Raw genomic sequence first — 21,318 nt, forward strand, 5'->3', positions numbered from 1 at the left:
ATTTGCAAATGCAACTATTTGCATGAACTGTAGTACATTAAAACCCTATATATTTACAATGATGCTCAGTTCTCATATCTGAAAAAACTTAATGTAGAAGAATATGCTCCAAAAATATTTATCCTAAGGTTACATGACCATTTGTTGTTACTCAGTTATTCCAATCCATACCTGCAAACCTGCCAATTGAGCAGCAGTCTTCCCTTTGAGGCAAAGAATGAGTGCCACAAATGCATTTAAGTCCTCCAGAGAGAGGCTACTGACCTAAAACAGATGAAAAATAACACATTATTATGAAGGCTCTGAAGAGGAACTTTCTGAAAATTGACTCCTCTTGCTCACCACATCAAACTTAAATCAGTGACCCCATGAAGTTATGAACACCACAAATACATCATCTCCAAAAAGACACTTTAAAGAGAACAAAATTCTTTCACAACCTGAAGTACATACCCCAATATCCATGTATAAACTATATATATGGATTTCCACACACCAAACAAAATGACCACCCTTCATGTATTCCCTTCTCCTATTTCCTTGGAGTTTCTTAATAACAGCAGATTTCCTCATAACACTAAGCATAATAAAGAAAAAAAATATTTTTTTTTAAAAGTTGCTTTATAATCAAGACCCAGAATAAAAACCTTCTTAATAAACGACAGATGTGATGATCATTAGTATTTCTTTTAAATGCTTACATGGTTATCTGTTGGAAACATTTAAAAAAAGAAATCTAAAATATTTCAATTACCTATTTTAAGTTAAATTTCAGGATTTAACAAAATGTATTCAGATTATTTTAGTTTTCTTAGGCTATGTATTGAAGTGGGAAGAACTCAAAAATATACGAAAACTAAACCCAAAATGTTCAAGTGGGAAAATATAAAGAAAAGATCTAAATTCATTTAGCAGTTCACTCTAATACTTCTATCAGAAAAGGGAGAATGGGGCATTTACTGTTGTGAAAAAGTGTTCTGAGATTCTACAGAGGAACATGGTCACCTCAGGAGAAAGACAGCGCTTCTAGACCAGCTGGGCTGATTCCCTGATGGCACAAGAATCTCACAGCACAAAAATCTTCCTTTTAGAAGAATCCTATAGATTATGGACGTGCATCAAGACCAAATACCTGTTCCAAGTCTTGAGGCTATGAAGAGGACTCCAAGAGAGATCTGTAATTGGAACCTGAAATAAGGTTTCTCTTGCAAAGTCTGAAAATATTCATTGTGAGCTCACAGCACAGTTAAAAAGCTGCCTAAAACCCTGCATTGCCTTTGTCTTAACAGCTTGAATTTTGGAGAATGTTGCGTACAACTCATTTCAATCCCTTAAGAGTTTCTATTAAAGCTACTAAAAATCAAAAAGTGACTGAGAAGATTAAGGAGTCAAAAATTAACAAAAAAAGTATTGCAGTTAATCAATAGGAAAGGAAAAAAACCGAAAACACTAAGAAGCTATCTGTAACTACTTCATTCATTTATTTGCTTAGGAGGAGGAACCCATTCTTTCCTCCTCAATATAAAAATTATTCAACCATTATTGAGAACGTTTTCGGCTTTTGTTTTCCTATCAGCCCTTGCTGCTTGTCCCACTTTAAAAAACTTACCCCCCCATGATGCTGTTAAAACTTGCATAAAGCACAAGAATGTGAGGGATATGAGAAAAGTTTTAAACTTTCAAAATTCTCTTTGGTATTCATTAACTCCACCTGGCTGCTAGGATCTGATAATGGTCCTACTTCACCCCATAGTTTAAGTCAGGTGTCCCCTTTGCACAGATGGCAATAAGAGAGGTTTACTAAACCTGCACATTTTATACATTGCAGTAAGAGCAAATGCGAATTTCATCTACAAAACAATGCTTAATACTTGCACTGTTTTGTTCTCAGAAAAGTAAGTCAAAGATTGCTTGGTAGTACAACAGTAAGGAAATGCCACTAACAGAGCAGATCAGCCAAAATGCTTACGAATATCAAAAGACTTCTTTAGAGAAATATTTTATTCATTAACTGAACTTGCTGAGTTACCACACTCCCATTGCCAGATTTCTTCCAAAACTGTAAGAGCTTGAAAGAGAAATTTCCTTTATCTTTGGAGGCTCCATAGTTTGATCTTTGGACCCATTCACTCCCTTCCCCAGCTTTAAAGACAGACCTTTTTTTTGCAATTTTTAAACAATCTTTGTTATAGATTCAGAGAATATTTGAAAAGTACCCTCACTGAAAATATTACTCTTCAAATCAACACTTTCTTTCCATAGTTAGGAGTTGCTTGTAGAAATTTTTTTCTCCCTTTTAAAAAAATATGGTTCAAGTTTTCATTAAATGCTTGTGTGTAAATTTTGAAGAAGCCAGGTCAATATGCTTGTTCCTGCATAAACCTAGGCTTTAGGTTAGATTAAATTGTAAGTAATGAAGCTTTCAGGAAGTTTATTTCTCCCCCATACGAGCTGAAGGAAATTATGTTAGCCTGCTTCAAGGAAACCTACAATTGCTCAACTTAAATTACCTCTGGGGTAATAATCTACCTACCCCTCTAATACAAATGTAGGACTAAAGTGTAAAGAGAATGCAAAAATTAGGCCTCAGTTGGACAAGCATTGTTTTCTCAGCTATAGAACAAATGGAAGCAGTAAGGCCAGCTCAAAGCATGGCTGCTGACACCCTTTCTCTCTTGTTTTTCTTCTCAGACAACCCAAGAAAACAAATGGGCAATATCAGAGAAGTAATCAAAGTTTAAAACAACTCAGCAATGAAAAACATTTTAATCCAAACCAATTCCCTAGTCTGGTTCACAGGGTACAAGGTATCAGTGTAACTCAGCAGGCAGAAGAGAATCAGGAAATCAGGACACATAGAGAAACTGGCACTGCCATGAAAAAACTTCCACTGAACTAAACCTTTTCCACGATTTCTCTGCTGTTATTCTTGTTGAAAACATGAGCTACAAAACTGGTTTGATCCCTGTTTTTAACATTAGCCATTGGATAATCAGTTCTCAAAACTGTATCCCTATCAAACATTTTATTTTCCATTTTTTTTAACATGCGGTGATTAAGGCTCAGTAAATCCACATTTCTGTTGGTGTTTGCTCCTGTTACTCCTCTTCTTAATCCCAGTAAAGAAAATCTTCTCAAGTAATTTAGTAATCATGTTATGAAAGGGTGTACAGTATAGCACAGTAAATAAATAGTGAAAATACATAAATGAAGCTGATTTCATATCTCAATATGAAAAACACCTAAAGCTAAGTACATAATATGTATCTTGTTGCAAGGCATGAAATGAGTTTCATCTTCAAAAAGCTATCCATTTATATTCTGCTGTACAAAAATTAGAGGAAAAAATCAGCTATTATTTCTATAATTTCTATATGTACTTTCTCAATGCATCATCTAAGTTTGTGCCAACACGCATGAACGAGAAAGAAAGGAAAAATCAGAAAGAACTTATTTTCACGTATCATACACCAGTATATGCATCTGCCATTGAAGAAAGTGAAGTCAGAAAATGCAAAATAACAGACAAAATGCAGTTCAATGTAAGTGAAAGTGCAACAGAGCTTATCAGATTAGATAAAGGCATTATAATTTTCTCATCCTCAGAGAGGAAAATCTTTGCGAGATCAGCATTTGAAAGGTGGCAAGTACAGACAATATATTAAATACTTAAGAGAAATGTAAATAATGAAGCAATATTGTATTTAATCTTGCGTTCCTTTTATTTACAGTCAAGGTACTCTGCAGGCTGCCAGATGTTTGGAATTATGACATAACCGTGACCTAATGATCCCCTGCTACTCAGAATTTACTAGAAGACCTATATCCTTAATTCTGGCTTTAAACTGAGTAGATTGACAAGATGGTGTGAAGAAGTACTGGGAACTGACTAAATACTATACTGTCTGTTTGCACAGCCTGCAAAGTCACCTGAAGGAATGTCTTCTTTTGAGGACGCAAAAGAAACACAAAAGGAGAAGCTTTAATTTGCAAATAGGTCCCAAAAAGTGGAGGAAATCCCTCAGTTTATACTCTGTTAAACTGCCCAAGGGACTTTGTCATGGGCATGTGAGAGCTATGATTAACTACTAAAAACTCACAAGTGTTTCTTGAACAGGATGATGCATGCTAAATAGAGTAATTAAAAACACTGTAATGCAGTACTATTATACTTGATAACTATGCCCGCAGTTAATATTAAGAGAAAAATCCAGCACAGGCTAGTAAGAAACACTTTACTAGTTAATAACATCTACCAGGGCTGACAAAAAGCAACTGTCCCAGTTACCTGCATCATAAGATAGGCCAACAAGCAGCAGAACGCTGCAACAGGTGCTTCTAGAGCTTGGAGCTCTGCCATCTCATCCTGAAGGTAAAAGCATGCCAGAAACGTGCTATACCGTTGCTTTTCCACATCAGGTCCTTTGGCAAACCACAGTGTTTTCAGATTAGGTAGTCCACCTACAAAAGAAATCCATTATTTTATGATGGCAGCAACAAGATAAAACCTGCCTGCCTCATTACAATCTGAAAGGAAACAACTGATCTGCTCTTGGCACTCGCAAGGACCACAGAGTTGAAAATAAAATGTATTTGACAAAACCTGTCATTTGAAAAAAAAGATTAACATTAAAAAAATTAAGGCCTGTAATTTAAACAAATTGTATTGAATCTAGGCATGTTTAAGCAGAGTGGACTGAGTTCAATTGTTACAACAACACAGATAATTTAGAGGCAGTAGGCTTTTATTGCTTGCAAGAAAAGAAGCTTGTCCTTTCCCTTTGGGATCCACAGCATTGAATGAGGTCAGTTGGCTTCATCACAAAACAGTGATTTGGCAGAAAACAACCATACCTGTTTCTTCTCTCTCTCCTAGAGCTAGCATTCAGTTTCAATGAACAAACTGGTCACCTATGCCAATTGCTGGAAAATACACACTCTCCACAAAACACTCTGCTGGTATGACTCCTCTGCACTAGGTTCCACTTTGGGAACAAAAGAACAAGGCTATCTGGTATTTAGCACTCTCTAGGCTACCCTCTGAAACACTTTTGCAAACACACATAAAAGAACTGTCATCAGTTATGTACAGGGTATCTTTCCAGTCTTTCCACGTTATCATTAACCCAGGTCTCTAAATCCTTAATATTTGTCCCACGCTGCCATCTCCCAGCTTGTGCCATGTGAACTAATGTAAAATTTGGTCTACATCTAAACGACATTCAATCCATTATCAAAATAAACACTAATGCATGTGAAATAACAGAACAGCTAACTGGTCGTGCCTAAGAATCCAAATTAAAACTAAGAATTCTCCCATAAAGTACTGCTGCTTCTGTAGTTAAATAAAATGAGGTGTGAATTTTAAATGTGGGCTAATTAAGCTACATTTGGTAACACCTTTTCCTTTTTTTGTGTGACATGCAGCAGCTGTAGTCCAGTTAGGAACACTTGGTGATAATAAATGGTTAAAGTGACAAGGTGCTGAAATCTACATAGGCAGTGTTTATTTAGCCAAGAAAGCCCATTAACCAAATGGTACTAATTCTTTGGAAAGGGGGAAACCAGAAGAGAAGTTAGTATTTTCTTCCTTCATCTCCCTGATGAATGTTTCATTTACGATTTTTAAGACTAACTCTCCTGTCAAAAGTTTTAACCATATAAAGAACTACCATCATAAAATCTGTAAATTTCTAACCTTATTTTGTGGGGAAATATGTATATATTAATTTAAAATACCAGTTACTTGATTTGAGTTAGAAGACACCAACACTGGCAGTGAGTGGGCCAGTATAGGCAGCACAGTAAGACTCGTTACTGGTTCTGATAAGGGTCATCGCTGCCTTAAGAAAAATCAAAAGACCAGCAGAAACTGACTGCCAGGAAGAAAAGCAAATATAACACATATAATACCAAAAAAAAAGCCAACTTTTCCTACCAAGGTTAAGCAACTTTAATGTATGAGACAATTTTTACATGGGTAAACGGAAATAGTTTCGATGGTTTCTGCTGTCCTGAAGGTTCCCAATCAGCTGCACACAGAGACACAACAAGAATCAAAGGAAAACTCTTTCCATCTGTACACTTTGGTGGGTTTTTTTTTGGTTTTTTTTTTTTTTTTTAATGAATGGCATCCAGAGGTATATCTAATAATAGTAACCCTTCTTTTTTCAGAGTAAAACCATGAACTACATCAATAATCAAGGCTAGAAATCTATATTGAGAGAGCTCAATAAAAAATTCAAGACATCTCTTCCATAAACAGTTCATTACAATATCAGAAACAACATCTACTTGTGCCTGGGAAAAAAGAGGTACTGATGAATTATGAGTTATTTACTCTGGGAAAGAAAACTTGACACTAACTCCTTTTGGAACATACCAACCAGAAGTGTTATTTTTCTGAAAGGATCACTCCTACAAGTAACTAAATTCCATGTAAGACCCATTATATTAACCCTTAACTGAAACATAGGTAAAACAAAGAAACAAATACACTGATGTTTAATGACTCTCCCATTATATGTAAAGTCATCAACAAGCCCAAGATTCATATACTGTAGACCCCAAAAAACTTCTCTGCTCTACTTAGATCCTGACTACATACTTTATAGCAATTACAAAAACATTCCTGAGAGAAATTTACCTGGCTATGGAGGAGAAATATTTTATTTTCTGAACACATCTAAATACTTACTAAATTAATCTTAAAAAAAAACCTCAAAACTGAGTAACAAAAGGAAAACAGAACATATACATGTGTGTGTGTATATATATATATATATATATATATAATTGATACCTCTTTACTGTATAAAGATTACTCATCAGAAAACTATCTGTCCTGCTGGGGTTATAGGAACCAGAAGTTCCTACAAATGAAGAGATACTCAAACACTGCATACATTTATGGTTATGCTTATGCTTATGGTTATTCTCAACACACACAAACTGTGTGAAACCTGTATTCACTACTATGTAAACTGTAGTCCTTGGGAACTCCAAGAAGAAGAGCCTCCATGGAGGTCAAGAGGTACTACCTGCCTAAAAACAAAAATGGACAACTGACAAGTTAAGACAAAAAGCATTGACTGGATTATTCTTTATTCCTCTTTACTTACACACTTAAAGACACTGTCATATAGAAAGCTTTGTGGTAAACAAGATCACTCCAAGGGGATATATATATAAAAAATAAGGAAATACAAGGAAATACAGATTTATTTCATTTGTCTGAACTTCAATAGCTGATTTATGAATATGCAACGCATGCAAAAGTGGTGAAATACATTAATACTATGGTATTGTTGAACTCAAGACTTATACAAAGGTGATCCTCATATTCATACCAAAATAAAACATGTCATCAATGTATACAGTCATATGTAGATATATATATTTACATATAAATGTATAATAGTAATTGTTCATGTATATTTCAAGTAATGACTACTGAAATTCCATTTTATAACACCAGTAATAGAACTTTAATGCTTCATCAGTTTATGTGCTCATGTAAATACTGAGCAATAAGTTTATAAAAATGCATTTGCTAGGAACACTCAACATTAACTTGTCAACAACTGTGACAAATTTTAAAGATGCCATAAACCTAAATTCCAATTAAATCTGACCATTAAACAAGCATTCCAGAGATAGCATTTTGAACATAAGCATATTCATGGCATATTCCTATCATAGGATACAGAAAGTAGATCCAAAGTCATGCGGTATGAAGCTGCAATACCCTACACATTTTCAGAAATAAAATGAAAAAAAGAACCCACACTTTTCCAGTAAAGACTTTAAAACTTCCTTTTCCATATAAACTGTACACATATCAAATAGATTTGCTACATTCACGAGATATGGATGTTAAACTGTTTTCAAACTGTTTTCTTGGATCACAGATCTTCTAAAGAAATTAATTTCTCAGAGACATTTTTATCAGTTTAAGTGCTGCTCTGTCAATGTGTGAGAAACATCATGAGCGCATTCATGTAACTGAAAAGAAACATTTCAGAAGGGAGAGAGAGAGAGAATGTGAGTAATTGAAGACTGTCTCTGAAGAAAAATATATACACATAATACAGAGCATATTTTAAATACATTTTAAGCCATCATCTTACAGCCTTTATGATTCAATAATATTTTTTTTTTTTAAAAAAAGCTAAAACTCTGTCTATAACAATATATTGTCTATTAACTGCAAGCTTTTCAGATGCAAGCCAGTTCTGCTGTTTTATACACACAAAAAAGAAATCAGTGGGAATTCTACCTATTTTCTGAGATCAATGAGAAATTTAAAATACTTATGGTTATGCATATTACAGTTGAACGTTCATATCAAATATTCTTTCTTCTGACTTTTTAACGTACATCAGATTCAACAAAGCTGGGAATTCTCATATAGTTTCAGTACACTTCTAAAGTAGTTGTGATGATGTTATCATTTTTTCCAAAAAAAGAAAAGCCAGAGAACCTTCCCAGATTAATTGCGCCTGTGATTTTTCAAATAGTTCCTGGTAAGGTTTTTTTCTGGGTTTGAGTAACCTGATCTGGATTGACAGCTTTGAACTCTAACTTCCTATAACAACTTCTTTAAATTTAGCTCTAAACACGATCTCTGTCTGAAAAATGTGATGCGCTGTTGAGAACCTTATTTGGTGAATTAGAAAGTCATGCTGTGGAAAATAAAAGATGCATGAGCAAATGTAAGGCATACAAATATGGACTGCAAAAATTTTAGAAAAATATTTGTTCACTGAAGGAATGACAACAGGGCACTAAAAATAAACACTAAAAGTCCTCCTCCACTTTTTTTATAGTCTGCTTGAACAGCTTTTCATTACTGAGTCAGTAAAGATTGCAGCTGAGAAGATGCTGTTTTTATAAAATCCTCTTATGTGGTTTCTATAAACAAACAAACACCGTTATTTTACGTCCTGTTTATTGTCAACACGAAGGTGGGTCCTATGTGTAACATGTTTGCAGAGCAGTAGACTCAGAGTACATAAGATTAAGTGGATTCCTCTCCAGAAAGGGAGGAAATTACTACACTATCTGGGGAGGAATATTTCACAATAAATACAGTGTATTTGCCATGCAAACTGAAACGTAACTACATAGGACATTTTGTTGCGTTTTGTTTGCTTGTTTTACAAATGCATGTTCCCAGATCATTCCATGCTGAAATAAAAGAGTTGCATTGAACATATTTATCAAGTTTTACCCTGCGTATTCATATCCATTTGGAAAATTTCACAGCAATTGCATGCTATCATCAAGTCAATTAGATAATCACTCTCCTAATACTGTGTCGGGGTACTGGCCCGTGAAACTACTGCATATCAAATGAAACCTTGTTTGCACTTTGCCTACATAGCTAATTTCTTTCCAAACAGTTCCTTTCAAAAGGATTTTGAAAAGGCTGATAATTAAAAAACAACTTGTTTTTCTTTATCCTTGATTTTAATATTCATATGCATATGAATTTAACACATTTCATTTAATAGGAAAGACAAAAAAAAAAAACTCCGTGTGTCTGACCCACATGATAGCAGATGACTGGATAGAGCATGAGAGAGAATGTAAAGATGGAGGGGTTATGACTGCAGCAGCCTGGACAAATGAACAATTACAACAATTTTCCCTCTGAAATAAAAAAATTGATACAGTACTGTTTAGTTCCTTTCCTAAGCTTCTATTGCATGATAAAATTTATCATAAATAAAAAAGATGAGTGACATAGAGAGAGCTCCATCTTTTTGCTAAAGTGTACGATACTTCCTTGTAAATGTCACACATTCCTCATAACACTAATTTCACTAAGAGTGTTCATTAATGTGCCCTTTACCAAAGGAAAGAAGATAAAACTACACAAAACACTTGATGCTTAAGACAGTAGAAACTTCACAGAAACAGATAGCTTAGCTACTTTTTAATTGAAAAGCAGATTCTTTTTTTTGGGTTGTCACAGGTGATTTAAAAAGACCTTTTTTAATATTTTCCACCAGTCTTGCTAACCTATTGTCTCAAACAGGTTAATAGAAGAATTGTAACATAGGCTTACAGACCACTTACCTTAGCCTCAGAGCAGTATTTAGAACCTCTAAGAAACTGTCAGCATTTTAGGACTTATGTTTGAATTAGCACTGGGTTTAACAAGATACAGCAATAACCTGTAGCTCAAAGCTATCATAATTACACAGGGTAATTAAAAGCAATTACAGACATGCAGCATTTCTACATTAGCTCCTTGTTCTCCACAGTTGTTTTGGATTCCATACCAAACATGATGATGGATTGTCTAACATGATTTTAGTGATGTCACTACTTCAGTTCAGAATGAAAGACATTTTTATTCTACCTGGAATAGAAGGTTCTACAGGTTGTATCAGCTCTGGCTGCTGGAGAGGATTTCCAAAATAGACAAACCACTCTTTTACCACAGGATAGGCTCCACCTAAAAAAGTCAGAATTGGATCAGTAAGTCAAGCATCAGGTATTGGCACTAGTAAATGTTGGAAGCAGTTGTGATCAGAGTTCTAAAGTAACGGAAGGCACTTCATAATGACTTGTTTGCTCAGCTTCTTTAAAAACAAACCAAGAAAAATTAGTCTTAGTATCATTATGACAAATCATCAGAACAAATGAAGAGAGCTTGAATTATGTACTATAAACAGAGTTGGGAACTGCAGCCAAAAATCAAGTACAAGAGTCTGTGTAAAGAAGTCTAAAATGGCTTTCAGCCACTTCTAGGCTTCACATTCCAAGGCGGTTCAGGGAGCTGTGGAGGCATCTGGCATAGCTTAGGGACCTACATGAGCTACCTTAGTCTCTCAGTGCTGTCACAGTCACATATGCAGGCAGCCCTTAATATGATTCTCCTCCCAGCTTGCCCTGACATTTCCTGTGTCAGGGTTTGAGACAAAATCTTTATAAGGAGGCCTTGATGGCTATTTGAAAGCTGACAGCAATGGAGTCATCCCACCATCAGATGAGCTTTTACAGCCCATTGTTCCAGACCTTTTATCTAGTACAAAGGGATTGTTTATACATAATAGCTCAAGTGGCTTCCTACCCTCTAACCTCAACTCTGCTCCGCCCCCCAGTAAAGTAGAGTGCCTCTTAAATTAAAAATTTCACTACTTGACTTGTGCATCTACTTGATGTTTAAAAAAAAAAAAAAAAAGCACAAATGGAAATACCCTTAGAAGCATTTAAGAATTTTTGAAATGCGGTCTATCCGATTTCCAATAGTCAAATCATAATTATTCTAATGCAAGTCTTCATAAATAAAAAAAAACCAGAATCACTATCGAGGTTATAAATGGTGCTTCTGGACTTTGTTGAGATTTTGCTTATGGTAACCAGGTCAAAGTGCCCTAAATTTCCAGTCTCTGGAGTTTGGTAAACAATATGAAATAAACAGATTTAGCTAGTCCTAGGCACTTGAAATACTGTTTTCAAATCTTTTCCAGGCAAACCTCAGAGCTTTTTTATTTTCCCCTTCCCTTGTCCCTTTCCAGACTCACAGAACTGCATCTCTAATTCCTTCCAGCTCTCACCCAGTGCTGAAGCCACCTTTCTTAAAATTCCTGCCTTTTATATTCAGTTCCAATCACCCTGTACTTTACTGCACAAGTCTTTCTGATGCCACATTATGAATCCTCATCAAAAAACACCCAGCTTAAAGCAAATGTCTCCAACACTCCTCTTCCCTCCACCACCCCAAAAATTTTGGTCACATTAATAGCCTGATCTCATTCACAACGCAGTGCTGCAAACAACTGTTGGCATGAGTGAACAAGTAGGTACAAGAGCAGAAATTCCTCAGATGTCAGATATAAGGTGGGGGGGAAAAGAACACAGCAAAATCTGTTTTACAGCCTGCCTTGCCTGATCTGGCAGCACAAGCTCCCAATAGAGGTGAGTGACTGCAGAACCAACAGCTGGACTATGAGGGACAAGAATACACCTGGCTTCCCATGCTTCACTGTTCAAAAACTGATGACATTAAGAATAAAATGAAAAATGCCTACACTGGAGAAGAAAAAAGCCTTAAACTGCACATTCCAGTAGCTGAATAGTCTCATGTTTTGATTATAAATAATTGCCTATGATAAATGCTATTTCATTAACAAAACCCTCCAATTTAATATCTCAAAGTCACTTTCAGAAATATTCCTATGTTTTAGCACTCTGATTTAAGATTTATTATGTAAATTACTCTGCTTTGTTCAATCTATTCAGCTCACACAGCCTCCCAGATTTGAGCCTGGCTTCTTAAGGAAGAAAACCTAATGCAATTAGGACATCTGTCTTATAATCAATTCAAACTGCACTGCTTTGCTTCAACTGAATCTGAGAGACAAGAAGAGATTTCAAATGAATTACATTCCTAAACATTTTGCGAAACTGGTGACTCAGCTGACAGAGGGATCTTGTTAGGTAGGGCACCAACAGAAAGAAAGGCAGGGAAGTCAAGTTACCTGTTGTATCCTAATGCCCTGGATAGCAAATCAACACACAAGTAGTTATGGAAGACCTAGTCGAATAAAAAGGTAGATGGGATTTGAGAAGAGCAGGGGGCAGTAGGGAACATACTCGAGAGCACCATATATTGCAAGAAGGAGCTGTCAAGGACACAGTGAAACGTTAAGAGGATGCTAGAAAGGAGCATGGAAATATAAAAGTTTTACTGAGGGGAAGCTGGCTGGCAGAGTCACTCTTTATGAGTTCCACAGCTCATAGAACAAGATACCAAAATGTCTCCATTCCAAATGCTGGTGAAATACTATTTTTACATCACCTATTGAGGTCAAGCACAGTAAAAAGAGAAGCCAGTAGGAAACCTCTAGTTTAGTTCTTTTAATATATATGAATGTTGGTACAGGATGTAGCACCACATTACCTGAATGCTTCACTGTTATAGTCCATTCCTAACAAAGATACAGTACATTGTTCACATAAGTAGCCAAACTAATAAACATGAAAGCAAGGTCCTGCAAACTGACAGCATGTTAACATACCAGGAACAAAATGGAGACGTGATTACTAAATGGCAGCACTCCCTGCATGGAAATAGTTCTTGGGGGCAGGGGGGGGAAGAAAAAAATCAAACTTTTTTCTCCACAATGCACATACAGAGTATTGTCAGTGAAATCTAAAAAATAGCAGTCCCTTTGTTTAAATAGATTCTGATGGCCTGCGGAAGCACCACTTAGGCAGCCCACAGGAAATTTCAACTACGTGCAAAACAGGATTTGGTTGGAAATGGTGTTCTGTGTGCTCCTTTACACTTGCAACAATGCCAGCCCTCCTGAGTGCTCACTGGTGATAACTGGCAAAAATTCTGCTAACAGACTCTTTTTCACAGTTTCAAAGCAAGGGTTAGTCTGGCCTGCTAATGTTAGAACTGGGAGTGATGCCAGGACTTCCAGGAGCTGGCCACAGGCTTAGGCCACATTACATAACCTCCTAATAGGCACCAGTCACGCAGGTGCAGCTGTTTCCATGGACTGCACTAGTGCCAGAACCTGCTGGCTTTGTTCTGAACTCTTCACACACAAAAGAAAGAAAGAGCTGGTCTGGCCTATCAAGGTGCATTATTTACTGTCAGTTTCCCCTCCTTGATTTTTTCCAATAATACTGTTTTTTTCTAGGAAAGCTGCTAAAAGGTGATAATTTATATATCCCCATATACAATATACCATGTAATGATCAGATATAGCTCAATTAAATATAAAGATACTTTTAAAATACATAGGACCAGGTTGGTTACACCATTGCAAGACAGGGAGGGAAGAGAGAGAGAGTGGGGCTATTTTCAGTTTCACAAACTAGGCCACCAGGCAGCTGCACAAAGAGCTGCACCAGCACAACTCAGAGGTTGCACAGGGGATGAAATGAGTGGCTGTGCAAGAAAATTAATTAAACTGACATTTTTTTACTCATAATAAATTACTTTTATTATAAAATTTATAAACATAAATTACTTTTGCTGCGTTGACAGCAAAAGAAACACTTATCACACTATGGCTTGAGGCAAAGTGGCGTGGTCTAGGTGAGTGATTTCAAAGGATGTGACAACATCCAGCTCCTATAGATTCTTGGGTCTCCTAATCACCCTTGGAAATCTCAGCTAAGTCATTTGAAACTATCAGTTTCTTGTTTCAGAGTAGAGGAAGTAGTCTACATTATTCTTAAACTGTTCTTACTAAAATGCTAACTATTACTTTTACTAGATGTTGGCTGCTTTGCTGTTCCTATTTAACAGTAAATATGCAGATATGCAAACGACACAGAGGTCAGTTCCCGAAGCTGGAATCAATGTAATTGAGGGATCTAAAGGAATAAAAAACCAGGATCACTAACACACTAATCTCCACTGCAAACTTAAACTTGTGTAGAGTTACTAAGTTAGCTTCAAATGAGCCACATCAGCAACTGTATCACAACGGCAGCAGACTCCACCTGGACCAATTTAATTAGTTGACTCCTTCCAGTAAGGTCCTTTTTAATGCTAATACAAAGTAATTATACTACAACCGACATACAATGTAGGTTACTTCTTCCCATCCTACTATTTCCTACTAGGAAGTGACATGGTTGAAGCAATCAGAGGGAGATGCATACACTGAAAATACAGATTTGATAGGGGTGCCCATGCAGACACACTTTACAAGCCTTTCTGGAAGGGTTAAGGATTGAGAGTGCACTGTGATTCACTTTAGAAAGTTATCTCTGGAATTTGCAGCATGAGCTGAGAACAAATAATACACGTTATCTGTGGTTTTATTCTAAAACCACTTTCTTACAAGAAGGCCTCTTTCATGTTCAAATTTCATTTTCAGTAAGATTCTAAATTAGTGTTTCTGTATTTCAATTCTAATGTTCTTCATCTGAGTACTGCAAACACTGTAACACAAATGCAAATCTGGCTACTACCCTACCATCTCACAGCAACAATTGTTAATTAGAAGTTTTGGGTTGGGTGTTTCTGAAAATGTCAATGAATATCCTGCTGCTTAGAGGAATAAAGAAAACCCAACCAAGTTATAATTGTCTACAAAATTTAGAGGCAGTAGGCTAAAAAATGAAAAATGGCAGATGTGCACAATTACTGCTGGGATTTTTGCTACTCTGTCCAAATGACTAAGTAAACTGATTCATTTTTTTCCTATTTTTTTTTCCTATTATGGCACAGCTTCAACCTCTAGTTGCCGGAGGAAGTCAGGTATTTAATCACCTTTCTGTGCCTTTCTAAGCGCAAGGTTTGAATATCAGGTGTGACGGCGGTGCACTTTCATCAATAAAATGTAAAGTGATTACTAAGGAGAAATCAACATATTAAGAAGAACAGAAGTTCAGTACACTTTTAATTTTCAACTTGCTGCCTAAAAGACACTGTAAAGATAACATTTAGCTAATGGAAGTCTTAAGAACATAAAACTTGTCCAAGGATGTGAACAAAGAATTCTCTGTCTTAAAGCAGAATGGAAGCAGAGATATATACATAGCTGCTACAGAATGTGTTTATACCACTGGACAGACAAGTCATATTTTCTTGCACTTTGATGAAAGAACTAATAATCACTGGCATGACTATTTGCATTTGTATCACTACAGTAACTACATTTGACTACCCACTGTTTTTAAAATTGCATACTTATCAACAAAGTAAAACTGTAACAGTACATTGCTGTTTTGCAGAAGTGTATTACAACTCACTAATTCATCAGGAGCTATTTACCAAAGCAACATTAGGTTTCATATCCTCTCAAACTTTTAAAATCTTCTAAATGTCATTGTTTTGCTCAATCTTTTGATCATTATCAACTTCCACAACTTCTCTTTTAACAAGAAAAAAAAATCCCAATTCTCAAAAATCTCTTTAAAAGCACTGAAATTGAACAGCACGTAGAAAAATGGCAATTTCATTGTCACGTTTTCTCTTGATTCCTTAAGGGGCACACTTCAGCTGCCCACAGTTTTTATCCTAAATACCATCCTCATGTAGCCACTGAAACAATAAATTCAGGATTTCATATTTCAAAACTGAAATTATACTTGAGTAACAGTGTCAGTAGTTTAAGCCTTACCTTTTATAGATTCCAACAAGACAGAATAAATATGCTGACGAGCAGGGCGGTAGATAAGTGCCTGTCCAGGGATCTCTGTATCACATTCATCTTCCAAAGAGTTGCTGCATTCAATCTCTCCATTACTCAGGATATTGAAGATTGTATAATTTTCAGATTGGATATGCTGCTCTTTAGCTAACTGTTTGTTCAGAGAAGGAAGAAGGCATTATCTCAAAACTAAGAAGGATCAAATAGTAACAAAATGTATTCAGCGCTCAAGGAAACAATACTTTAACAGTGGAAATGGAGGTAACAGCCAGGGAGAGAACAAGTGCTTTTTCAAGTTAACACCAGTATAGTATATTTTCAGACACCCATATTTTTGAGAACAGGAATCCCATTATTGACTTCCTTAGCCCTTCCTTGAATTCTCAAAACCTGGGGGTTTTAATGACAGGTTTTTTAGAGAATAATTATTCTTAAAATGAATTCTGAATTCAGACACAGAAAAATGAGCTGCCCTCCTTTAGTCACTTGAAAATGTACCTTCCCCTTTAAATATTGAGTGAAGGCATAATGATTACAATTGCAAGATGAACTACATAAAACAGCGCAATTTCTTTCCTAAGCTGGCTGCAAAATTTACGTTGTGGTGAAATTAGAATACTTAACCTCACCACACTCTTACTTCATGATTGCTCTTCCCCAAAAAAGAAATACAGTCTACTTTAGTAAGGAAAAGCAGGTCTGCAGGCTGCTGCCAAGAAGCAGAATCATAGCATCACCCAGGCTGTGCAATAACCACACACTGGGTGCAGACACATCTGGCTAAAACCAGCACCAAAGGGTCTGGATGCAGAAGATGCTTCTTAGATGTAGAAGCAACAAAGCTGCTCCCAGGCAACACAGATTTCAACCAGTAACACCTGTGACCTGCCCCAGCCAAGCACAGAGCCACATAGACATTTCATGTCATAGCCTCAGACCAAAAGTGTGGGGGTACTCAAACAGCTCAGCAAAGTCAATTATTTCCATGGGGTGTCACTAACAAACTTCTGGACCCACACTGCACGGTGAGCAAGCACTGAAGTGTCTCTGGTCTGCATTCCCTGCGTGTGTCACGCTGTCTGTCTTATGTGGGTCGTGCCATCCATGCAGTTATCTCAGCTTCTTTCACTGGGAACTACCAGACCACTGGCCAGACCCAAATTCACCATTTCTGCAGAATTCCAGTATTTGCAAACCTGGGAACTCAAGAGGTCAAACCTGCAGTCAGTCACTGGGATGTTACTGATCAAAACTAATTCTACTGAAATGTCATACTTTCAGAAGAAATTATTTTGAGTATATAATCAATGACAGCCTTCTGTGTACAAAACCAATCCACAGAGCATTTTCTTACAGCAATAAATTAATGGTTGCCCTGGAAGAAATACTTCAGTATTCCTAATATACGTAAACAATGTAATCCCCCAAATCTACTTTTTTATAAAACAAAAGCAAATAATTAAGTATTTCTAAGCATGATTCAAATGAGACAAACCACTGTCACAGACAAGAGATCATTTGAAAATACTGGTGTCTTGCAATTTGCCAATAATCTACACACCCTTGTGTACTACAAAAACACAAGCTGATTTCAAAAGTATTGCTGTATTCAATATGCTATCTTGACAAATATTTCTGCTTTACATCTACAGTCAGCTAGAAAGTTATGCTCCTCTTTTCTGAGAGAAGCAGCCACTTGAGGTTATGTCCTCAAGGTTGTAAGTGAGCTGTGTCTGCCATTTATGTGCAGTTCAGATTATGTGGAAGGTAAGCAGAACTACACATGGGTTTCAGAACATGAAGCAAAGCACACACATGACATATATGAATATTTAAACACTGTAGCAAAACCAAAAGACAAGTTAACATGTCTACAATGTTGACTGGAATTTCTTTGGCCCAGGGACTGGCTTAACATAGGGTTCATGCACCAGCAGAGAGGCATTCGTTAGTGGAGTTTCTAAACATCATTATTTTATTACAGCATTAGCTCAGCATGACACTAGAGACCTGCAACCCTTCAAATGAAGACCAAGCCAAGAAAGAATGACCACTTGTCACAAAGACCACATGGTACATTCTCCTAAGGAGTGAGGATATTACCACTATTGTCTTGGCCATAATCCAACCTATATAATTACATTCTGGCTAATTTTTCCTTGCATTTCAAGCACAAACACTATTTTTCCACATGGTATTTAGGATGTAGAGTTGTTTTTTGTTGTTTTGTTTTTTTTTTTTTTAAATAATGTCTTCTGCTTAACAACTACAGTCAAAAGTGACATGTATTGCATCTATGTATGGTTAATAAAAAAACCCAAACAAATATAACTGCTGTTTTGCTGAAACAAGCATTGCACAGGTTACAATATAGGTTTAAAATGGTTTAAGTGTATTTTTAGAAAAGGAAAATGTAAGTTATAGGATTACTTTAGAGTAATATGACAGAACAGAAAAACAGCTTTAAAGAATATAAGGAAAAGACAAAACACCAGCCTATTTGAAATCTGTAAGTATCAAAGAAAATAGGGAGTAACAGAGGGCTAATATAGGGTCTAAAATATACCACCTTGTACAGATTTTCCTTCTATTAAATCTCAATATGTTATCTTAATTTCCATGAATTTAGAGTTGTACTCAGATTTACTACCATTGCATAATAATAGCTGACACAAGGTAGCTCAGCTAATACATCTGGTCTCTCAGAGTGACCTGATCAGAGTGACCATTTTTGACTGGCCAACATCAGCACATCTCTGCCCATGTGGGAAGCCATGAGTGACACTTGCTAGTGCAGCCCTCTCTTTTAAGGATTAACAAGACACACAAACTGCTTTTGGTTCATTCAGGTACAATGAATCTGAAAGATAATTAACCTGATCCAAAAATAATGAAATACAGGTTTAAAGGAAGTTGCCTCATCTCCTCCACAACAGCAATTTCAACCTCTGCATTCCTAGTGCAAGCTCCCTTTGGGTCCCTGACTGCACGTGCCAGGTGCAGCCAAGCAGATCACTAACCATCCGTGGCTGACCTGTCAGTTCTCCAAGCAAAAAGGAATTTATTACTGCATGCAATAGATGCCAAGTACATCTCCACACCCAGCTATAGACATGTACTGGAGATGCTCCCTGTTATTTGACCCACCTGATGCTTCAAAAAGAGAGGAACTACTTTTAATTAAATGTGCTGCATCTGCCCTCATCATGGTCCATGTCATAGTCCTAAATGCGGCTGTAGTTAACAGACGAAAGATTTTGCTCAAGAAAATTTATATCAATAGATTCAGTGTGCTCATTAACAACTTCCACTAAACAGTCATGGCAATAAAGTGACCATTAAGCTTTGAAAAACAAGGTACCTCGAAGATTTCTTTATCTGGACACAGGGCTGTTTGTTGTTGAAGGGAGAACATCTGGTGATTTGTTGTGTTGGGAGGAACCCACGGAGACTGCTGCCCAGGCAAAAGGTAGGATTCCACTCCTCTGTACAGTAATGTCTTGTCTGATCCCAAAGGTAGCATCTCTTCCAAGTGTTTCAGGCTGCTGTATGAGCACGGAACTTTTGAGATGTAATCTGCTACAGCTAGAAGTATGTTTGTCCTTCTGCTGTACCTGTTACTCCTGCGGCGACTGGTGACTAAACATTTATGCCAAAAGCCTTCCAACAAGCTTTCTGGAACAACATCATTGCCAAGCAAGCAAGCAAAGAGAGGAAGGTGTGTCAGCCTAAGACCCAATGCATGGCAAAGATCTTCTCGAGAGTACATAACGGTGACCAGTCTGTCCAAATGGAGTTTCTCAATGGAGAAGTAGGGGCATGTATTATAGATGAGGTAGTCACTATCTTGTCCCAGAATTCCTATGCAGTTATGTTGCAAACCATATGCAGCCACCTCAAAGTCTGCCTCCTGCAATGTGCACACTGTTTTTTGACCAAGCGACTTCAGGGCAAAACGTGTAAAAGTAGGCAAAGCTGTAGAAAGAGTGAACATTTCTCTTCCTGGTTGTTTCCTGTGAGTCTTGAGAAACTGAAATATTCTGGCTATTTCCTTGTTATTATTCAACCTCCGCTTGATCCACTCATCTCTCTTTTTCCCTTCCACCACACCATCAAAGTAAAACACCAACTTGATACCAGCTGCCATAAAAACTTTAATAAAATCCTCCAAATTGGCAAGGTACTCCCGCCACTGGCCACCACACACCCAGTATTCTGGTGTGTACCAGTACTTAACACAACTCATGGCGTCCACTACGATAACAGGCAGGGAATCAGGATGATCGATGCGATGCTTTTCTGCCATCTCTCTCAGGTCTACTGTTCTGCATACATCCGGGCAGACTCTTTCCACAAACCCCTGCAGACCTTTAATGCCCATGGCCGACCTCTGAAACTCACAGTAGTCTGGAAGAAGAAAAATAAACACAACATTCTAAAATGTAATGTTGAGAAACGTAATGAAACTCTGCAGTCAAAGAGAAGCAGCCTGGAAACTGAACGGTCCATTTTCTGGTCTTGCTGATAACCTGTTGTGTTGTCCTGGTCTTTAAACAGCTTCAACCAGTTTTCTTCCCATCAACAAACTGGACGTAAGTGCCCAATCAGTTTTTATATCAGTGAAAACTGTAACTATCTAAAGGTTTTCATAAATAAGACTTTAAAATTTTCAGACTAACAGCATACAATATAGAAAAGTATGCATTGCTAGAAAAACAAGTATAAATGTCATTAGAAGCTTTATGAGAACTGACTGTACAACACAGGCATTAATGGCTTAATTTTCACACTAAAAATGTATGAACATCTTTAACTGAAGTCAGTATGAAAAAAATACTAACTTTGGGATCAGTCTTGTGCCTTGATTGTGCAAACCACTCAGTTACCATCTGACCTTACAGATAGTAGTTCATTGATACAGCACCAGTACCACCTCTATTTTTATTTCTAGAAGTCTCGATGCAAAGAAGTTTGGCACAGCCTCTATGACAGATGTGCTTTTTCCTCTACTTAAAGCACCAGTTTCCTCTGCCCCTCTACCATGGCACCATTTTCTTTTAAATGACATCGCAATGAAAAATGGAGACAACAGGCTCTATCAAGCTTTGTTTTCTTCTTTATTCTCAGAATATCTGTTTTTATTTTGATTTTACTCAAAAGTCAAATCTCTTCCCAGCTAAAC

General features: G+C 36.8%; 1 protein-coding gene across 1 annotated transcript in view; it reads right to left on the bottom strand.

Annotated features, from left to right (window-relative positions):
* The window catches only part of FAM120B (family with sequence similarity 120B), a gene marked incomplete at its 3' end in the record, with an annotated part of 40,317 nt that extends 19,800 nt beyond the window's left edge, over window positions 1–20,517 (bottom strand). Inside the window, exons 1-5 of the mRNA XM_008942789.1 lie at window positions 19,498–20,517; window positions 16,107–16,287; window positions 10,370–10,465; window positions 4,289–4,461; window positions 172–264 (exon numbers count right to left, since the gene is read on the bottom strand). Coding sequence (XP_008941037.1) covers window positions 172–264; window positions 4,289–4,461; window positions 10,370–10,465; window positions 16,107–16,287; window positions 19,498–20,517 — 1,563 coding nt within the window. The remainder of the gene's footprint in view (window positions 1–171; window positions 265–4,288; window positions 4,462–10,369; window positions 10,466–16,106; window positions 16,288–19,497) is intronic.
* Between the last annotated feature and the right edge of the window lie 801 nt (window positions 20,518–21,318).

Source organism: Merops nubicus, unplaced genomic scaffold (genome assembly GCF_000691845.1).
Source record: "Merops nubicus isolate BGI_N331 unplaced genomic scaffold, ASM69184v1 scaffold38776, whole genome shotgun sequence".
In the NCBI taxonomy this organism is placed as follows: domain Eukaryota; kingdom Metazoa; phylum Chordata; class Aves; order Coraciiformes; family Meropidae; genus Merops; species Merops nubicus.